This window comes from Gobio gobio, assembly GCF_949357685.1.
Source record: "Gobio gobio genome assembly, chromosome: 1".
Lineage (NCBI taxonomy): Eukaryota > Metazoa > Chordata > Actinopteri > Cypriniformes > Gobionidae > Gobio > Gobio gobio.
The window spans coordinates 66,546,099-66,568,124 of record NC_137097.1 but is presented as its reverse complement, the minus strand read 5'-3'; the positions used below and the strand labels follow the sequence as shown (position 1 = coordinate 66,568,124).

General features: G+C 37.8%; 1 protein-coding gene across 2 annotated transcripts in view; it reads right to left on the bottom strand.

The window, feature by feature from the left end:
* Positions 1-22,026, bottom strand: part of tlcd4b (TLC domain containing 4b) — a 34,273-nt gene that overhangs the window by 10,880 nt on the left and 1,367 nt on the right. Inside the window, exons 1-3 of one of the 2 annotated variants that reach the window (XM_079829286.1) lie at positions 16,778-16,961; positions 16,528-16,680; positions 12,035-12,124 (exon numbers count right to left, since the gene is read on the bottom strand). In XM_079829286.1, coding sequence (XP_079685412.1) covers positions 12,035-12,124; positions 16,528-16,673 — 236 coding nt within the window. In that variant the 5' untranslated portion in view covers positions 16,674-16,680; positions 16,778-16,961. Of the gene's footprint in view, positions 1-12,034; positions 12,125-16,527; positions 16,681-16,777; positions 16,962-22,026 lie in introns of those variants that run through there. The other variant, XM_079829285.1, reaches the window with a different exon arrangement.

The window sequence follows — 22,026 nt, the reverse complement described above, 5'->3', positions numbered from 1 at the left end:
AGACTGGAAAAAAAAATTCAGTTAAGTTCTATAAGTTCTGATAAATAACAACAACAGCTAAATATAAACTATATACAGTATATGAGGTAGTGTACTGAATAAGTCAGTCCTTATTAGCTCCAGTCCAGCAGAGGCAGGTTGTAGTACAAGAAGCAAAGTTTTTCTGCATTCTCTCCTTTCAAAGAGCTTCGTCTATCCTCATAAATATTTCCTATGGTGCTGAACACACTTTCGCTCGCCACAATGTGGTTGTGCAGTGTTTCGTCCGGTTTTATAATTTTTTAAAAATATTCATTTATCGGCCATCATAAATGCCGATACCGATAGTTTGAAAAATGCCTAATATCGGCCCGCCGATATATCGGTCGGGAACTAGTTTACATAATATATGTGTGTGCACTGTGTATAATTATTATGTATATATATATAAATACACACTTCATGTATTTATTTAAGACATATTTGCATGTATATACTGTATTCTATTTATATAATTTATCTTATAAATATTTTATATATAAAAATATTTTTTTTCTTAAATATACACATGCATGTGATTGTGTATTTATATATACGTAATTATTACACACAGTACACACACGTATTATGTAAACACAAACATTTATTTTGGATGTGATTAATCGATTGCCCGGCACTAATTATATTAAATGTGCCCTCTTATCTTATCTATTTCTTTCATGGATTTTTATGGTTTGAACGTGGAACAAGTCATTCTGACATTGAACTTTAACCTACACTATTATCAGGTTATTTTATTCTTAGTACAGATAAGTCATTGGTTTAGGGGGAAAAATAGGTAAAGGTTAATATGGTTCAGATGGAACAATAGGTAAAAGTTCATTTGGTTCAGATGTAGTATTAGCCTTCAGATGGACATTCATACCTAAGCAAGTCTCTTCAACTTTGATCTAATTCAGATGACTATCAGATTTTTTAAACAGAATCAGACAACTGACCCAACAGACTAACAGTAAAGACAAATCCAATGAAAAACATTTTAGTGTAAGGCTTGAGTAAAGCTGGATGGCAATGTATGTAGCCATTACCATAAAACACAAAGAGATCGGCTTGAGCGGTTGAAAAGGTTCTGTGAAGCGTAACTCCTCAGGTGAGACTTGATTAAACAAACAACGAGTAAACATGCATAATTGCTTTGTTAATTTAGCAAATAAATGACCAGTTACTGAAGCAAATCACCTTTCTGTCAGGTCATTCTACAAAACGAGTGCCTTTCATTAACATGCATACCGATAATCATGAATAACTGCTAATATAGTTGAAAAACATGTTGTGTCCAAAGGTTATGCATCACTCCAGTTACCATCATAACTAACCTATTAAAATATTAAACTGAAAGCATCCTTCTTTCAGCAAATTAACTCTGCAGGGACATATAAATATATTTTTCTCTAACTATAGATGATCTTAAAGGCACAATATCTAAGATTTTTGGATTAAAGTATCCAAAAACCACTAGAACAATGTTATATATTTTGTCGACTTGTGTACTTACATTATACCAGATGTTTCCAAGAATGTTTAAATACAGAGAAATTAGCAATTTTAAGCAGGACACGGACCGTGTCTGTGCGTCGCCTATCAATGACATCATACCCACGTTAACCTCGATTTTATATTTTGTAGAAAACATGGAAAAACCAAAAGCGCTTTAATATATTATGCGTTTTATTAGACAGGCGAGCAACTGTTTGGATACATTCATCGACAGAAAACTAATCGTTATATTGCTCAACACAGTTAGTCTTATTGTTTAAATTTAGTTTTCTTGATTTACTTTGAGTACCAGGAGCGCAGGAAGATGTTTTAGGTTGGGGGTGCTGTGTTTTTTTGGGGCGGGGGGGGGTCACCACATTTGAATAAGAAACAGTATCGAGTCTATAAAACACGAAAGCACAACAAGCATATTGGTGAGAACAGCATACACACCTAACCTGACGGGAGTGCAGTAACAGTGTTTACTCACTTAGCCCGGCTTCCAGATGTGAAATATGGATTTGTCTTTCATTTTTATATTATATTTTTTTCCTTTCATATTTCCTTTTACTGAAACCCTAATAAATTGTATGAATATTGCCTGTACTGTCTGTACCTCTCCCTGAGAGAAAGCACGTGTTATCAGTATGTTTTGGAAAACTTTTTCTTGTCAGTACTAGAGCTCACCAACTCCAACCTTGGAGAGCGTGTGTATCTGTGTATGTGCGCTGTATTGTGAGTTACAGATCAGTATTGGATGTAGATTACGGGCATCCTAAGATATGGGTGGACTTGTTCTGGGCAAGCTGGCACCTGGCTCCAGAATCTGGAAGGTCACTACATGCCTAAATCCAGGGTGAAAGCGTCAACAAGTGATCTATGGACACATGCATCTGATTAACTGACAATGTGTGGAAATTTACCATGACTGTTCATTTTCTCTGAGCCAATCAGAATCATCCACCTTGCAGTAATGACGTGGCTAGACGTTGAAAACAGTATAACTGTTGAGAAATTGTATGTAAGAAAGGCGGGTAGAGGGAAGTCTGGATTGCGACTCTGACGCTGGCTCTACCAATGAAACTGCAAACTATTCTTCAGTAAATTCTCTTCATTTGATTGAACAACTTGACTCCTGGTGTTCTTTCAACATATCTGGTCCCTGGGTCTTAAACTGTTACCCCAACACTACTATACTTCTTGTAGCCATCAAAACACTTATTAGTTTCATATGTTTAAATATTATTTTTGAATTTCTTAAACGTTGATTATGAAAAGTGAAAAGAGTGCGAAATAGCCTATCTGAGAAGACATGGGGTCAGAAATGATTTATCACTTTATTAAGTTTTGTTTTGTTGAAAGCCTTTATTTAAAGTGGATTTCGTTTTGTATAAATTGTATATTAATTTTAATCAATGTTTTATCAACCAATTGCCTGGATTTAATAAATAATAAGCAAATATAGCAGACAATGACATGGAGGCGCCGCGTGAACATCTTAAATAACACAACTACTAGGAAAAAAAACTTGGGGGCAGCCCTAGCTACTTATTTCAGATAGGCCTATATTCGAAAAAAGGGCATTCTGGGTTGAGTGCGTGGCGCTCAGCGGATGAGCTTTAGAAATTAATCTTCAGTTTAATAGGCCACGTAAAGTGTTTATTACAAATAAATTACTACATGCTAAATGAATGAATGTAAATGAACAAAAATTTGCATTGCATTTGCAAACCTGTGAAACCAGGGGGTGCTGCAGCACCCAAATAATGTGTCTAATATGATAAAACAGTGCTGCGTTACCCCACATACACATGAGCGGAAGAAGCGGAATCGCTCGTCTGCGGCATAATAAAAGCTCCACGAAATCAAGGCGCCATCAAAGTACGCCTTTGTTTTGAATAAGTGACCTCTAGCGGTGAAAGATTACTTATTGTAGGTTCTTAATCATCTTAAAATGTCAACACTTTTACCATAATTTTGTACAGTAAACAACTGATTATTGAAAGAAAGATGTCTGCAGAAGTATTAGCATTAAATGTACCTTCTAAAATTCACCTTTAATGACACAATACACATGACAAGACAAGAAAAACTGTAAAACTGCCAACCCAGTTACCATCAGCTCTAAACTGTATTAGCTATACAGTAGACTGACATATTAATATTGATCAATGTAGCTTGAGATGCACAATGCAATTTACCTAGACTTGAAACTGGATATTTAAATCCCATGCGGTGGCTGCTCAGAACAAAAACTAAGAAAAAAAAAAAACGTTCCTTCTATGCATGTCATGATCCCACGAAAACAAGTGAAGTTTCACAGCAAAAACAAATTTGAAAAGAGCAAAGCAGACAAAAGAGGTGACCGAGTATAAAAAACATTTGATAAAAAGAAATTTCCTTTAAAAAAAAAAAAAAAAGGATCGTAAAGGCATCCGTATTTCACAGACTGGGTTTCCATTAGGGATGGATTCGGCCAATTATTGGGCTTTTTGGCGGGGTTCGGTTTCTAACAAACCTTAGATTTTTTTTTCACCGAACCGAACCCTAAGCTTGCACTACGGGAAGGTGTTCACTAGGTGGACCGTTCAAATGCAGTCGGCTGTGAGAAAGTGAAAATAGAACTCGTGAGCAGAAAACGTGTTGTTTGGCAGTACTTTCAGTCAAAAGAAGGAGATTGAAGTCGAGCTACATGTTCAATTTGCAATGCCGATTTGTCTCGTGGTGACAAGGACCCTAAACAATAGCCGCTGTTAAAACATTTACGTATGAAACATCCGAAAGAATACGAGTTGTGCATGAAGGAATCTACAGATGGCAGCCAAAATGCAGCAACTTCAGGTACGGCAAAGGAAGGACAGTCATCCTGGTATAATGTTGCCTATTCTTTCTTTTTTTACAGTTAAAATAAAATAAAATGAAAAATACACTGCTGTGGACGCTGTTTACTTCATTAATGCATTTACTGTGATAATGGACTGAGGATGGGAGTAGGATTCGGTAATCGGTTTCGGCAGAATCTTAACCAGTGGATTCGGTATTCGGCCGAGCCCCAAGAATCTGGATTCGGCGCATCCCTAGTTTCCATCCACCTGTTTGTATGCATATAAAGGGATATTGCATAAAAAAAAACATTGGTTGGACATGCCAACATGTGAATAAATTCTTAAAATGCACATAAAAATCCTATGCGCTCAATTATGTGCAATTTTTTTTTTTATCCGATAAGAAAGACCTTTGCATAAGTTACAATGGAAACACATCTGCCAAATAAATCTCTCAATGCACCACAAAAAAAACCTCACGTGACTTTGCCTCAACAGATATGATTGGATAACTGTACTAACTAGCTGACACTACACAGCATCTCAAAAGTTGGTTTGGTCATTCTGAAATGCCTGAACCAAAGTCTGTCATCAAAATGGTTGGGTTTAATTCCCTTTGCAGAAGAGTCTCAAACAATTGCATTCCCAAACACCAGGCACCCAAATCCAAGATAACATGACAGAGTTTATTGCGTTTCGTCACTTCATTGCACGCTTTGAGCCACAGTGGCTTCCACGATTGAAGCAACTCCCATTTATTATACAGATATTTTGCTAATATTTCCCAGGAAGTTCCAAATTTGTTCTCTTGAAGACATGGGATGGAAACGCTGCTTTAAATCACAAATGTTTAATGCAATATTCCAAATTTGCACTTAAGTTAAATTTGCAACTTAGCATGTGATGCCTTTCCACAGTTATTAAAGGGTTAGTTCACCCAAAAATGAAACTTCTGTCATTAATTACATTTACATTTACATTTATGCATTTGGCAGACGCTTTTATCCAAAGCGACTTACATTGCATTCAAGGTACACATTTTACATTTTGTCAATTCTTGCTTTCCCTGGGAATCGAACCCATGACCATGGCGTTGCTAGCGCCATGCTCTACTGTTTGAGCTATAGGAAAGCTTATTACTTACCCTCACGTCGTTTGACACCCATCTTCGGAACACAAATGAAGATATTTTTGTTGAAATCCGATGGCTCAAAGGCCTCCATTGGCAGCAATGACATTTTCTCTCTCAAGACCCATAAAAGGTACTAAAGACGTAGTTAAAAAGTTTAATGCGTGAGAATATGACGTAGAGCTGGTGTTGTCATACGTTGGTCTCTACATTGATTGTGGTTTAGGTCTTGGCGTAGAGCTCAAAATGGTGCAAAAGTGTGCATTTCCTGGATGACCGAACCGTGAGAAACAAATAAGTGCACGTAAAAGTGCCTTTTCAAAGCCGGCTCTACGTCATATTCTCACGCATGCGTTGTGGTGCTTCGTGAGTTCACGTCAGAGGCCCAGACAGAAGACAAGAACTTGTTGAATAAAGTCCTTTTTTTTTTTTTATTGCGCACAAAAACTATTCTCGTCACTTCAAAAAATTATTGTAGAACCACTGTAGTGTAGTCTTTAGTACCTTTTATGGGTCTTGAGAGAGGAAGTGTCATTGCTGCCAATGGAGGCCTTTCTGAACCATCGGATTTCAACTAAAATATCTTCATTTGTGTTCCGAAGATGAACGGAGGTCTTACGGGTGTCGAACGACATGAGGGTAAGTAATTAATGACAGAATTTTCATTTTTGGGTGAACTGTCCCTTTAACATCGTAAATCTAGCAATGTTTGTAATATTTGAATTTATAACACTATACTTTGAGTTCGTGTTGCCAAAAATATCGATATTTCGATATGTTTCAATACTGAAATATATGAAATGGTTTAAATACTCTTTCTGCAGTATACATCAACACCAGCTGCGCATTCTCACTCTCCCTTCTCTCTCCGTTCCCTTCCGACACCGAATTTGACATGCCTCCTCTCACTAACTACGGTTGAATAGTGTTGCTGTTACATGTCCTGAATTTCTGCGCATTCCCACAGGTTTCACGCACACACCAAAAGCGCAAGCATCACAGATACACAACATCCGCAATATATACATAAAGCCGCCTGTCAAAAAGCTCGCAAGTGCTAAATTGACGACTTTTCCGTGGCTTATTGCGCTTAAACAATCAAAATGTCCCTCTTGCCCAGTATTCATTTAAATACAGAAAGTTTTAAAGGGTAAATAGTTGAGAAAATGCATGCTGTGTAACAGTATATTGGATCCGTGCATAAGCTCTTAAAGTGACAGCAGCCTAATAAACCTGCTGCTGTCTGTCATGTTAATCAAAGAACAAAAGACAAAGAAAATCACTCACTGCCCTTGACTGAATCACTTTTGGAGCTTTAAGTGTAGGCATTAATCTGTATTTAATTTTTACAATGAAAACTATCCAGTGTTATTTTACATTTGATTACTTTTATTATTGTGACAACACTACTTTGTGTTATATTACCTTGGCATTAAATTTCACTGCGTGAGTGTTTCTAATACAACGGCTGAGGAAGTGATGCCAAATTTGACATATTTCTGTCTTCTGACCACTGTAATCAATCTCTCTATATTTTTTTCCTCTTTTGGAAAGTCATAGAAATGCTATTGTGGATTTTGTTGCTATTTCGAGGAAATGGGAATGTTAAAATTATATTTGCTATTTGTTTACCCAACTATGACGACTTCAGACTTCAACCCTGGAAATGTGAAAAGGGACCATTGGGGTGAGGATGAAGTGAGGGGTGGATGGGAATGAATTCTGTGTTTGTGGGCAGCCTTTCTGGCCTGAGACAGAGGGACTGAGAGGAGGCCTGGAGGACTGTCACATGATACAAGAGAGGAGGGGAACTGCAAATCTGTCGTTTCCTGCTGAAAAAGTGCCTTGTTGGCAAGATTAAAAACTCTCTGATCTCAGAGAGCGAGAAGGAAGAGATGAAAAGCGACACTGACAACAGACAGACAGAAGTAAGTTCCCTCTCTGAACGAGTCAACAGGTAACCAAAGAAAACAGGGAAAAAGGAGCAGAGGTGATGAGAAAGGAGAAAAGAAATAAAGCGAGAACAAGGAACTGGGGAAAAAGTTATTCAGGAAGTAAATATTCATTCAGGAATATTCATTTGTTCCATAGAGACACTACTTTAACGATAATGTACAGCTTTCACCACTATGAACTCTTATGAGACTTAATTAAGTTGGTCTCTATATTCACTTAACTATTTATATGTGATATTTTGCAATACACTTAAAGTATACTTATGTTTATACTTATAATGAATCATTATAAATCAATAGTTTGATGTTGTTCCCTCATTTTCATTTGCAATGCTTTATGAGATGAGTAGTTCACTCCCTCATTTACTTCAAATCAAACTGTTTAAAGGGGCTATATGCAACTTTTTCCCCAAAATAAACGTAACAATAGCCTTTTTATTTTACCATTTATGACTCAAACATCTCCTGATGAGCATACTGACACCTTGTCCGCTCACAGTGGGTGCACCTATAAGCCTGTATCCTATTTTTCCTATTTTCTGGCGGGTCGTTTTTTTTCCCGCGCTGTCTGCGGATGTGACGTCACCACCGCTGCGAGAGGGAGCAGAAAATAAGAGCAGTTCTGTTTTTTGGCCACAGGTGTCAGTCGCGAGTTTAAATTTCAGAAAAACACATATAGCCCCTTTAATGTTGTGGTTAATCTCAGAGATGTTTGGAACGATTCAAGGCTCTTTATTAAAGCATTTCATAAAATCTCTATGGAGAAAATGAAATTGAAAAAACAAAAACAGAAAGCAAATGGCAAAAGAAGAGATTAATATAGAAGTAAAATGCAAAGACAAGTGCTCTGTTCCCAAAACTAGTGAACTGCCTTGCTGTTTATTTGAAAAAAGAAGCAATTTCACATGCAATATAAATATGAATTAAATGGGAGACTTGACCCGCATTAGATTTTTATTCGAGTCGGGCATTAGCATGTCGCTATTAAAGGGATAGTTCACCCAAAAATGAAACTTCTGTCATCATTTACTCACCCTCGAGTTGTTCCAAACCTGTATGAGTTTCTTTGTTCTGCTGAACACAAGATATTTGGAAGAATGTTTGTAACCAAGCAGATAGAGCAACCATTGACTACCACAGTATTTTTTTTCCCTACTATGGTAGTCAATGGTTGCTCTATCTGCTTGGTTACAAACATTCTTCCAAATATCTTCTTTTGTGTTCAGCAGAACAAAAACTCATACAGGTTTGGAATAACTTGAGGGTGAGTAAATGATGACAGAAATTTCATTTTTGGGTGAACTATCCCTTTAATATTTGTGTATACTATAGCTGTGTCCCAATTCAGAGATTGCATCCTTCGAAAGACTCATCTTCGAAGTCCGCGAAGGTCGAACCAAGTGTTGTTAAATGGGACAGTCTAGCCTTCAGAGCATTTAAAAAAAGTTATATTCAACTGTCTGAAAACACAACAGGATTCACAACCTTTCTAAATATGTTCCCCAATCTACAATCCACATTGGCCGCAATGAAACTTGGCTAGGCTAGCCTCCGAAGGATCCGCTTGTTCTATCCTTCGTGTCCCAAAAAAAGGACACATTTGTAGGCCGCATTCGAAGGAGATTTCAAATTGAGACAGCCTTCTTTGCGTCACTGTGACGCCTCCGAATTTGGACACAGCTTATATTTTATGCTCAGAGTATTGTGTGTTGCAATACATTCTGGGTTTGTTTTATCCATGAATCCTTCATGCAATGCTGCTAAAACGAAGCAACTTAGAAGGAAACATTAAGGGTGCGTTCACACTTGCAGTTCGGTTCTCTTGGAATACATTTAGTCCTGGTTCGCTTTGCGTTCACAGTCACACTGCCATTTTTAAGACAAACTTAAAGATACAGATACGTATTTTGGAACTTACCGAACATCCAAAACAATGCAGTGTGCTGGACTAAATGTGCTCGTTATATGCGTGTACGTATGATGGCATTTTGACCAGCTGACAAATTGTGAGGAGTTAATAAAATGTGTAAATGAGTCAAAACAATGGCAGGAATCCCTCCATCGCACACGCAATCGAAGATCTGCTGCGAGGAGATGCATTTCTGACGCCTGTACTGAACTGTGATTGAGCTGTCTGTCCTTTTTAAGCATTGTTTATACTCGTGCGTGCGGCGAAAATGGCGTCATTGCGGAGTGGGCGGTAGTGCGCGTTGAATGCACGTGGCGGTGTGCAGCGTATTTTTTGTAACTTTTCGCACGGCTCCACATCTGAAGATGCACGAGTTGTAGACGAATCTAGTCGAGCATGACGTCTCATCACACCGGCACTGTTTGCACATACAAATTAGGTGCTTATATTTACAAAACGAGCCTACAAAAGCATGAATAAGCCCTTTTATTGAAAATAAAGATCCATGTTTAATAAAAGTTTTTCAAGAAACTAAATGAAAATGTTTAGTGATATTAGGAAATATTTAAGAGATAGTTAATTTAGTTGTATACATGTGTACATACATTTTGTTCTCATGTCACAAGTAATAATATCAAGGTTTACACAATTCTTTTGTAGTGTGGTTTTTGGTGAGGTGTACTTAAATAAATATCGTCACCTGTGTACATTCATCTACTTCTCACCGCTGTTTCCTGATGGTCTAAAGAACAATTACTCCAAGTCGCCCTCTGTTGTTTCAAAGAATAGCACAACCATGAACGTCAAGTATAAACGCCTCGTCCGTTTGAGGAGGAGCGCGCGCAGTCAGCGGAGGCTCGCGCTGCGGAGTCAGGCGAAAGTATAAACAAGGCTTCAGGGTCGCGTCTCGTTACATCACGTTCTGTTTTTGATTCATTTAGAAGTCGTCTTCTATCTTTTCAGGGGTCTCGGTCGGCTTGTTTGGTGCGTACCAGAGTTTGGATGGCAGCGTTCACACTTAAAGGGTTAGTTCACCCAAAAATGAAAATTCTGTCATTAATTACTTACCCTCATGTCGTTCGACACCCGTAAGACCTCCGTTCATCTTCGGAACACAAATGAAGATATTTTAGTTGAAATCTGATGGCTCTGAAAGGCCTCCATTGGCACAATGGCACGGTTCACTCTCAAGACCCTAAAAAGGTACTAAAGACGTCGTTACAAAGTCCATCTCACTACAGTGGTAATCAGCGGTTTGGATCGCCAAATTTCAGCAGTTTGGCGGTTTAACACGCGATCCGAATCATGATTCGACTCACTGATTCATAACGCTTCGAAGCTTCATGATTCCGTGTTTTGAAATCGTCATCACTATACAAGTCGTTATTTAGGGGTTTTTTGCGCACAAAAACTATTCTAGCCGATTCATAAAGTTATTGTAGAACTACTGTAGTGAGATGGACTTTGTAACGATGTCTTTAGTACCTTTTATGGGTCTTGAGAGTGAACCGTGCATTGTGCCAATCGAGGCCTTCAGAGCCATCAGATTTCAACTAAAATATCTTAATTTGTGTTCCAAAGTGTGGCGAACAGCGAGGCCGAGGGACCGTGAGGGCGGGACGAGGCGGCGCTCATCAGGGAGGATGAGCGCCAGCTGCGCGCCGCAGCGATCTCGGCCCTCGCGGAGGAGTGAGGGACTATAAAGGAGGAGCGACGACAGTGAGGGACGAGAGAGGACCAGGCCTGGATTTTATGTTGTATTTTATTTATGTTTTGTTATGTGTTGCTGCAGTCGACCGTGAGGGGCTGCAGCTTATTATTTTCATTTTGTCTTTATTTGTATGTAGGCGACAGTCGTCCGCGAGGGGCTGTCGCCGCCATTTTAGTTTGTTTGTTTAATTAAAAGTTATTTTGAATGTCCGCCGGTTCCCGCCTCCTTCTTCCCGTACAAACAACGTTTACTACACAAAGATCAACGGAGGTCTTACGGGTGTCGAACGACATGAGGGTAAGTAATTAATGACAGAATTTTCCTTTTTGGGTGAGCTAACCCTTTAATCAAATGAATCGCACTAACAGAGCAATCGCACCAGAATTTGTTTTAATCGAACCAAACCTGCCGAGTGTGAACACACCCTAAGTTGCTGTCTACCTTTTGGAACAGGCATCTTGTTGGTAGCGAGCTTATGAGGCCTCAAAATGCTGTCTCGGTAGGCAGCTCAGTAGGTTTTGGAGCAGAGCTACAGGGGACAACAACTAAAGACAAATTACCATTCTTCCCCTTCAGGATGCAAAGATGCAGACCAAACAGGCAGCAGGCAGAAAAGGAAAGGTTAAAGAGAGGGAAAGAAGAAAAGAAAAATAAAGACAAGAAGACAAATGAGACGGCAGTTCTCTGCACTGGCGACTACAGTGGACACAACATTTCTGATGACAGAGCAAAAGTTTCAATTAAAACTTCCGGATAAAGGGGAATTTGTCATATAATCAAATACTGGCACTGAAATATTGATTGGTACTAATTGTTTGATTCTTGCTTTTCTGGGCGTTTTTGGATTCATAAATAGCTGTTCTACTAAAGACGCATTTGGGAGTTTGGTTTTAAGCGGTGAAAAAAAACCCCGAACATTTCACAATGAGATCCAAAAAGTACATGAAGGTGAAAATAAAGCTGCCCTGTTTTGAACTACTGGGCTCTTACCAGACGGGATCTTCGTTGACGGCATCATCGTACCAGAGGATATAAAGACAGAACAGCCCCACAATTAATGCGTGGACAGTGGACACCAGCCTGAGGACATAAAAACAACCCCGTTATTCCCAGACAAGAGAATAATTTGGAACTTGAACCAGAAAAGAAGTCAAAATTAATTTATGTAAACCTATAATTTATCTTATATATTAATAAAACATGAACGTGTGCGAATTTATATATACACATAACAATTATACACAGTACACGCATATATATTATGTAAACACAAACTTTTATTTTGAATGCGATTAATCAATTGCCCAGCACTAAGATTTACATATCTTCATGCAAGCTTCTAGTTTTTAGTTTTTAAGATAGTTGAAAACCAAAAGACAGTTTAGTTATTGAGATGAGACTGAGACCTGGAATTTGCCTAAAAATGTATTTTAAAAAGTGAATCCCCTGTAAAGTAATTGTATAATTTGCATGCTGGGTAGAATGCAATCTGCATTAGGAATATCACATAGATAACAATGCTGACACAGTAGGAAAAAAGGTATCTATGGTAGATAGCGGACAGTGAATGAACTATGATTTGATCTGATCCATTAGTGTGTTTGATTGTGAACATTGTCTGTGGACCTTTGTATCTGTTATCTGAGTGTTGAGAAACCATCTAAGAAACTTTTCACCATTTAACAGAAAAAAACCCAAATAGGACCATTGATCCAATGTGTTATTTTATTTATTCTCTGTTCTACCAAGGTAAATCTTGTGAACAGAGCAATCAAGGTTGACAAGTTTGACAGGAAAAACTTTGCTATCAGATAACATCAACTGAACAATTCAGCCTTATTTTCATCCCATGATGGTGTGAAAAATGTTTCATCGTTGAAGCGAAAGGTTTAATGCTGGGTTGTTTCAACCCATGTTTGAGGCAATATTTTTAAGTTAAATTTTCAAACCCAACAGTTGAGTTTGTCCATATTTGGCTCAAATATGGGTTGAAACAACCCAGCATTTTTTTTAGAGTGTAGGTGTACGTAAGCTAATTCACAATAGATAAAATCTTTTTAAAAAACTATTGTGCAAAATATTTTGTGTGTTCACAAAACACTATAATCATAAATATATCATTGTACCATTGTTAAAAAGCAGTGGATTTTAAACAGTCTTTCAAAAATTAAATGCAGTCTTTATAGGGGAAAAAAGAAATGCTACAGCTGCATTTTAACCAGCAGTTAAAGCAAGTTGGTTGTGGGCTTTCATTACAGCATTAAAGCATTGAGATTTGCTGACAGAATATCATATCAGTTTCCTTCACTAAACACTTCATGACTTTAAAAGCAATGCAGGATGTCAAAACTGGAACAGGGGTATTTAGTATCTTCTAAAACCAAGTCAATCATCTTGTGTGTTTGACTTCTAACATTATAACCATTTAAAATGCTGTACAGAGACCAATCTCTTACTAACTAAGGGGTGTAAGGTCAAAGTTAACCAGGTTCAAAAGATTAGAAAGAGGAAAGGTGATTAGAGGAAAATACCATTCACCTACATTTCCCAATACAGTACAGAGATCACTAGACCTCACTTGTGTCGGCCTACAGTGCATCCGGAAAGTATTCACAGCGCTTCACTTTTTCCACATTTTGTTATGCTACAGCCTTGTTCCAAAATGGATTCAATTCATTATTTTTTCCCCTCAATTCTACAAACAATACCCCATTATGACAACATGAAAGATTTGCACAGCCATTTTCAGATCTCTCCAGTGTTCAATCGGGGGTTCAAGTCTGGGCCACTCAAGGACATTCATAGAGTTGTCCCGTAGTCACTCCTTTGTTATCTAGGCTGTGTGCTTATAGGGTCGTTGTCCTGTTGGAAGATGAACCTTCACCCCAGTCTGAGGTCCAAAGCACTTTGGAGCAAGTTTTCATCAAAGATGTCTCTGTACATTGCTGCATTCATCTTTCCCTCGATCCTGACTAGTCTCCCAGTTCCTGCCGCTGAAAAACATCCCCACAGCATGATGCTGCCACCACCATGCTTCACTGTAGGGATGGGATTGGCCAGGTGATGAGCGGTGCCTGTTTTCCTCCAGACATGATGCTTGCCAACAAGTTCAATCTTTGTTTAATCAGACCATAAAATTTTCTTTCTTGTGGTCTGAGAGTCCTTCATGCGACCTTTTACTGAGGAGTGGCTTCCGTCGGCCCACTCTACCATACAGGCCTGATTGGTGGAGTGCTGCAGAGATGGTTGTTCTTCTGGAAGGTTCTCCTCTCTCCACAGAAAAACGCTGGAGCTCAGGTTCTTGGTCACCTCCCTGATTAAGGCCCTTCTCCCCCAATCGCTCAGTTTGGCCGGACGGCCAGCTATACGAAGAGTCCTGGTGGTTCCAAACTTCTTCCATTTACAGATGTTGGAGGCCATTGGGACCTTCAATGCTGCAGAATTTTTTCTGTACCCTTCCCCAGATCCGTACAATCCTGTCTCACAGAAGGTCTACAGCCAATTCCTTGGACTTCATGGCTTAGTTTGTGCTCTGACATGCACTGTTAACTGTGGGACCTTATATAGACAGGTGTGTGCCTTTCCAAATCATGTCCGATCAACTGAATTTACCACAGGTGGACTCCAATCAAGTTGTAGAAGCATCTCAAGGATGTTCAGTGGAAACAGGAGCACCTGAGCTCAATTTTGAGTGTCATGGCAAAGGCTGTGAATACTTATGTACTTGTGATTATTTTTTTTTATTTATAAATTTGCAAAGATTTCAAACAAACTTCTTTCATGTTGTCAATATGGGGTATTGTTTGTAGAATTGAGGAAAAAAATAATGAATTGAATCCATTTTGGAATAAGGCTGTAACATAAAATGTGGAAAAAGTGAAGCGCTGTGAATACACTGTACACTCACGGACTACAACATTACCAATGATATTCGAAGGCTTGTTTGTACTTTTGAAGATGTTTCAATCAATTAACAATTATCATTGCACACCTGCAGGTAATACTAGGAAAGACCAAAAAAGTTAAAAAAAATCTGAAAAACAAAAAGTCCTGCACACTATCAATACTTGTGCTTACCGTACCTATATGCCTGATGAAGGTCATTAAACCGAAAAGTTGCTAATACAAAAAAAAGTTTGATATTGTTTGCAAGTATTGATAGTGTGCGGGACTTTGTTTTTCAGACAATCAAAAAAGAGAATTCTTTCATATGACTGGATACAGTAACTCTAAGGAGGACATTTTTCATCTTCAAACTAAACTTGTGTCTCCAGCCGACAAAATTTTAAATCCCGCCTGGCTCTCATTAGGTCAGTAGGCAGAGAGTAAGCGTCTTTTTGTGGCTGTTTGAATGCATTCAATGAGCGTTTACACTACGAAAGCAATCGGGTCGAACGGGTTTTTGACTACCTCTGGAAGTGGCCGAAAGTGGAAAAGCTTAAAGCGTTTTACACCCTGTTTACACCTATATTTCGCGTTGTCCATTTATGATCCGATCGACCAAAATGCAACTTAATACCAGGTGTAAACAGGGCCTAACATTTTCTCTAGCTTCTAAAGGTTCTAAGTTAAACGTTAGCAATATTATTTTCTTCAAACACCTTGAAATATTCATAATTGACAGCATCATCTGAATAGTTACATCAGCATGTTTAAAAACTCTTAATTCTATTCCAGGGAAAAGTTGTGGCTCCCTAATTTTTCTCTTATTTTCTAATAAAGAAATAAGAATATTTTGTCTTCAACTGATTTATTGGGTTATTTTAAATATAAAATCAAGTCAAGTCACTTTTATTTATATAACGGATTATAAGAAACAAGTTGTTTCAAAGCATCTTCACAGTAATAAACAGGAAAATAATGATCAATGATGCAAACGTCACCAATTAATATTCTGCTGTAAAGCAGCTCAATAGATCACAATAGTCTCATTATTTAGCTCAAGTCAGTTTAGAATTAAGCATTACAACATAACACCAGTGATACATTTAATGCATTTTACATAAAAAAAATAACCTACTTAAAAAAGGGTTAGATTGACAAATTCACCGTTAAGATTTGATTTAAATTGGTTATATTAGACAAGGCAGCCTCATGTGCTGGATAGTATACAATCAGACAACACACATTTTACTATGGTATTCATATTTTTTCTTAAGAAAAATGTTTGAGAACTTCTTAGGAATGTTTCCAAGCAAGTTCTTAGAGTTTCGCTTGAGTTTAATCCTAAGATCTCAAGATGATATTTATCTTATGAACTTCATGAACCCAGTAGCATTATTCATTCAGGTTATATTTCACAATATGCGACTTCCTTTAGAACTGATATGTGTGTATGTCTATATTTGTTTACACGTTTGACCATTATTTATCCATCCATACATATAGAACGACCCATCCATTTCTATTTATACTGTACACCCATCCATGCATTTCTACCCACATTTCTGTTCAGGCGGCTGTGAGTTATATTAAGCTCATACCTGGAGTTCCAGTCGTTGAGTTTTTGTGGTGGAAGTTTCCCATAACCCTGCGTGAAGTTGGAAGACAGAACAGGACTGACGCAGGAGAAGAACAGCTGGAACCCCACGAAGCTGCCAGCCACCACATACACCTCTCTCATATCCATCGCTCACCTGCACAGGAGACATCACAACACACACCGTCCGTCACACTTGTGCTCGCTCAGCCAATGATCGAGTGTTTTTCTGCCGACAATGGGCAAACTCTTACCGGTCAAAAGCACGACAACAGTGCTGATTGACGGCTCATTCATTTCACAAACACTATGTGCTAAGATTTAATCTGTTTGTGAGAAAAGAAGTAGACTGACAAAGAAAGTTATTACACGTGTAATATCGTGAAAGCAGTTCATTGTTTTCCAAATGTTTTCCAGAAAGAAGATTATGTCGGTGGGAAAGAGTGACGGAAAATGTGAGAGCAGGAACAGAAAGACGAGCTGTAAATACATTTTGTATTTTGAAAATTTTAATAATTATATTTTTATGTCTGTTTACACTAACTAACAATAGCCAAAACAGTTGATGACAACAAATGAAAATTGAGAACTTTAAACATTTACATTTATGCATTTGGCAGGATTTTACCCAGATTTACATACAATTCTACTTAAGTGCCATTTCCCCCTCATCTTCTAATTATAAATAAGAATATTTTGTATTCCCAAAAATATGAAATGTTCTTTTTTTTTTCTTTCTTAAAAAAAGTCCTTAAAAGGGATTAAAAGATTAAAATATCCAAAAACCACAAGAACAATGTTAATGACTTGTGTACTTACACTATCCCAAATGTTTCCAAGAATGTTTAAATCCAGAGAAATTAGCAATTTTAAGCAGGACATGGACCGTGTCCGTGCGTTGCCTATCAATGACATCATACCCGCGTTACCCTTGATTTCCGGTTGTATTTTGTAGAAACCATAGAAACACCAAAGACGCTTTAATATATTATATGTTTTATTAGACAGGTGAGCAACTGTTTGGATACATTCATAGACAGAAAACTAATCATTGTTATATAGCTCAACACAGTTAGGCCCCGTCCACACAAAGACGCGTTTAGCTGTATACGTAAAAATGTTTTATGGTATCAGAGTGGATAAATCTGAAACCGACACCCTTGCGTTTTCGTGTGTACAGCCAATCTGTATATTTTGCGAAACGGTGATGTCATCACACCACATCCCGCACGGTAAAGACTAGAAGGGATTCAGCTACGGCCACTGGGCATGCGCACATCAATATTGCGTCATTTAATTACTGTATTTGCATTATTTTGTGTAGGCGTTAATAAAACACAATCTGGTAAGTAGCAAATGTATTTATTGTTGTTTTATCGTGAGATTTTGCCTCACTTTCTACCATTGCTGTACCCCTTCTTCTCCGTTTTTAGTGTATTTCTGTGGCAGAATCACAGCGCCACACACTGGTCTGGCATGTATACTACATCGCTTTACTCAGTTTCAGTGGTGTACGCAGTTATTTCTTGAGATGAGGGGAAAAAAAGATTGGATAGGGAAAGCTCTGGCTTCATGTGGATGTGGCCTTAGTCTTATTGTTTAAATCTTGTTTTCTTGAGTTACCACGCGTACCATGTTTTACTATGCCTAATATCGATCTAGTTTACTGCAGTGTGAAACAAGTGTCTCATAACTAACTCATAACTTTCAACACACTCAAATAATGTGTCTATCTAATATGATAAAACAGCAGGTAGAAGCTCTCACTTCCTGATGGCGGAGCGTACTGCGCAGCCTCAGACTGAGCTTGACGACGTAGATGTGACGTGAGCAACCTGTCCGACAGTGGTAAGTCTTCTAGCAAATTTTGATGAATGAAGCAGGATCTGCAACATCTCTATCTAACATCTCTATCTCTGCGTTTATGCCTCCACGTCCCCCAGATTGCCTCATAGACAGTAAAAGATTGCCTATGAGCTTCTCCTCGGGTCTATATGGTAATTTGCTCAACAGCGCGACACAGTCGCGTGGTTATGACGCAATCGTTAGCCTATATTTTACAAAAACAGCTTCAGCGGGGCGATAGTGTAAGATACAAGGTAATGGAGCCTTTTATACATTGTTGTGTTTGTTTAGAAAAACAATGGACGAATGTAGTCTTTAAACGCCTCAGATGTAAAGATATTCACTGTCAAAGTGAGGCCAAAATGAATGGGAGTCAATGGGATGCTAACAGCAGGTGATGGCTTGGTTATCAATGGCCGTGCCTATGGGTGATACGCTTTCCGGGGGCTGGGCTACCCCCTTGGTTACCCCACATACACATGAGCGGAAGAAGCCGTCTCCGGCATAATAAAAGCTCCGCGAAATCCAGGCGTCATCAAGCTACGCCTTTGTTTTGAATAAGCGACCTCTAGTGAAAAATGGTGAAAAATTACTATTGTGCCTTTGAAACAACACTTAAAAATCATCGGCGAGTCGATTAATGATTCGGATCGCGTGTCAAAACTGCTGAAACTGCTGAAATCACGTGACTTTGGCGCTCCGAACCGCTGAATCGACTCGCTGATTCGATACGCTCCGAAGCTTCAGGAAGCAGTGTTTTGAAATCGGTTATCACTATATAAGTCGTTATTTTGTTTTTTTGGCGCACCAAAAATATTATCGTCGCTTTATAATATTTATATTGAACCACTGTACTCACATGAACTGATTTAAATATGTTTTTAGTACATTAATGGATCTTGAGAGTGTAAATGGCTTTGCCCCCTATGGAGGCCTCACTGAGCCTTCAGATTTCAACGAAAATATCTTAATTTGAGTTCCGAAGATGAACGGAGGTCTTACGGGTGTCGAACGACATGAGGGTGAGTAATAAATGACATTATTTTCATTTTTGGGTGAACCAAAACTTGAAAAATCATCATAAATAGCTTCTTAAAGTATGGATAACCTCCAAGTTGTCTAACATCCCTTACATCTAACTTGTTTTAAAGGTAAGATTTAATTCATTTTGAATTTTGAATTTAATTTTGTTTCATTTATTGAGTACTTTTAATATATTAAGCATTATAACAGCAACATACAATGCATGCTTTGCAAATGATATATTACTTCTCATCTAGCAAGTACAACTCTCCTGTGACAGTAATTGTCACAAAATTAACACCTTTCATGCGTTTTACATTCAGAAATTTGTTAGTGGCTTTCTACTTAATAAAAAGGTTAATTATACCATTAAGATTTATAGTGTAAAGATTAGATTTTTTGTATTATACAAAGCAACCTCATGTGCTACTAAGCAACCAGGTAACACAAATTATACTCTATTAATAATATAATTTTATTCTTAAGAAAAAAAAATTATGTTCTTGGAAAATATTTAGTGAAGAAACTAAAATACATGAACATTTATGTATTTGGCAGTCTTTTATCCAAAGTGACTTACTGTATACATTGGACTTAATGTACAGTTTTCCATTCAGTTCTTGCACACAGGAACACTAAAAACTAAAACCACAAAAAATATTAGTCTTAAAGGAATGATGAATGCAAATAGAGAAAATTAAAGGAATTTTAAGCGAAAACAACCACAGGAAAAATCTCATATCTCAGGTCAATGTCTCCAAATCTCAGAACAATGAGCGCCAGAGGCAAGAGGAATGTAATAAGTGTGTGTGTGTGTGTATGTGTGTGTGTGTCATTATAGAGTGGGGTCACTGTCCCCCAGCATGCTGAAGAGTCATATTGAGTCATCTGGTATTTTCAAGCTGTATCAAGCTACAACACACAAACACACACTAAAGAAATACTAACCTGTGCATTTTAATGTATTAGCAATAAAGCCTTTCTTCAAACTACATCAGCAATAAAAACAGATTTTAACATAATCAACCAAAAATAAAACATATTTTTGACATAATGCATTATTTTTCTTCCACGTAAATGTCTGGCTGTTCATTCCAATCTCTCGCATTTACTTGAACGTCCATTGCGAAACCTCTCATGATTGCGTCTAACACAGAAACAATGGGCTCAACCGCACTAATCCCACCAAAAATGTGAGTAAACAGCTGTACTTAGTTAAGATTAAACCAGCAAAGGATTAAATCATTTACCCAGGTTCTGACGAGACTGCAACAATAGGACATTGATTAAAGAGGAGCAGATTGGGTCTTCATGATGATATCTTTCTTTAATCTAGTAACCAGGCTCCTGTTGCCCCGACTTAACACTTCCATTGTAAATCTATTTACAGACTAAAAAAGGGGACTTGCAACATGTGATCCCCTCTGGTGAGGGCACACATGGAGCACATTCTGCATACTATAGCGTGACGCATACTCTTGAGAGGGAATGTGCTACAGGTAACCTTTCTTCAACAAACAACCCGCCACCACATAACCACTGACTTTCATGGCTTGTCACAAGACTCTGCTGAGCGGGAACGATAGATCGTAGGGAATAAAGCACAAATGGACGTCGATTCCACAACATGATACGCTAGATGATGTTTCAATAACAAACCTGTGCATGCAAGAGGGTCATTCTGAAAGGTTACTGTTAAACTCTTGATGTCCCCATTTGATAGGCCCATCACTGTGAAGTTTTAGTAGAGCTTGAACATCGGTTTAGGCTTGACTTCATTAAAATTGTCCTGTTTGACTAGTATCTATTTGAATGCCAGCAATTTATTATATATGACACATGATAAAACACCGGGACCTGCCAACACAACAACTAAACTAGCGGTCGGTCATCTTTGAATGGATAAAGATAATAAGAAATCGTTTTTTTCTAAATTAAATTCTCAGATAACTTCTGCAATAACATCTATTAGATCATCTAAAATGAAAATGTTAGTCTGCTGTGCTGTCAGAAATTTGCTTCTCTTGTCATTTCTCAATTATATATATATATATATATATATATATATATATATATATATATATAGACAGATAGACAGATAGATAGATAGATAGATAGATAGATAGATAGATAGATAGATAGATAGATAGATAGATAGATAGATAGATAGATAGATAGATAGATAGATAGTGAGAGAGATGAGAAATATAGGTAACACTTTATTTTACAGTGTCCTTGTTACATATGTCACATCATAGGCGTAATTTATGGGTGGGACATGTCCCCACCACTTTTTGCCAGGCTCGATATTGTCCCCACCACTTTTTAAAAGTAATTGAAAAATAGATTGCAGAAGGTGTGTATTAAAGCAAAAGCACAATCTACAAATCGTCATTCTTCATAATCTAATTCATTCATTTAACAAATTTTTCCTCCATGCAGTCAGAAGCTTTTCATTGTCCTCAACAATGAATATTAAATCTCGTTGTTGCCGGTATTAAGAGAAAATATGCAAGTATTTCGAAGTAGATTGAATCGTAATACACTCACACACAAGAATTGAGCAATTAATGAATACACTGCAGCTGAGCTGACTATGAAATGGTAAGTTTGCCATATTTATCTTGCATATTTT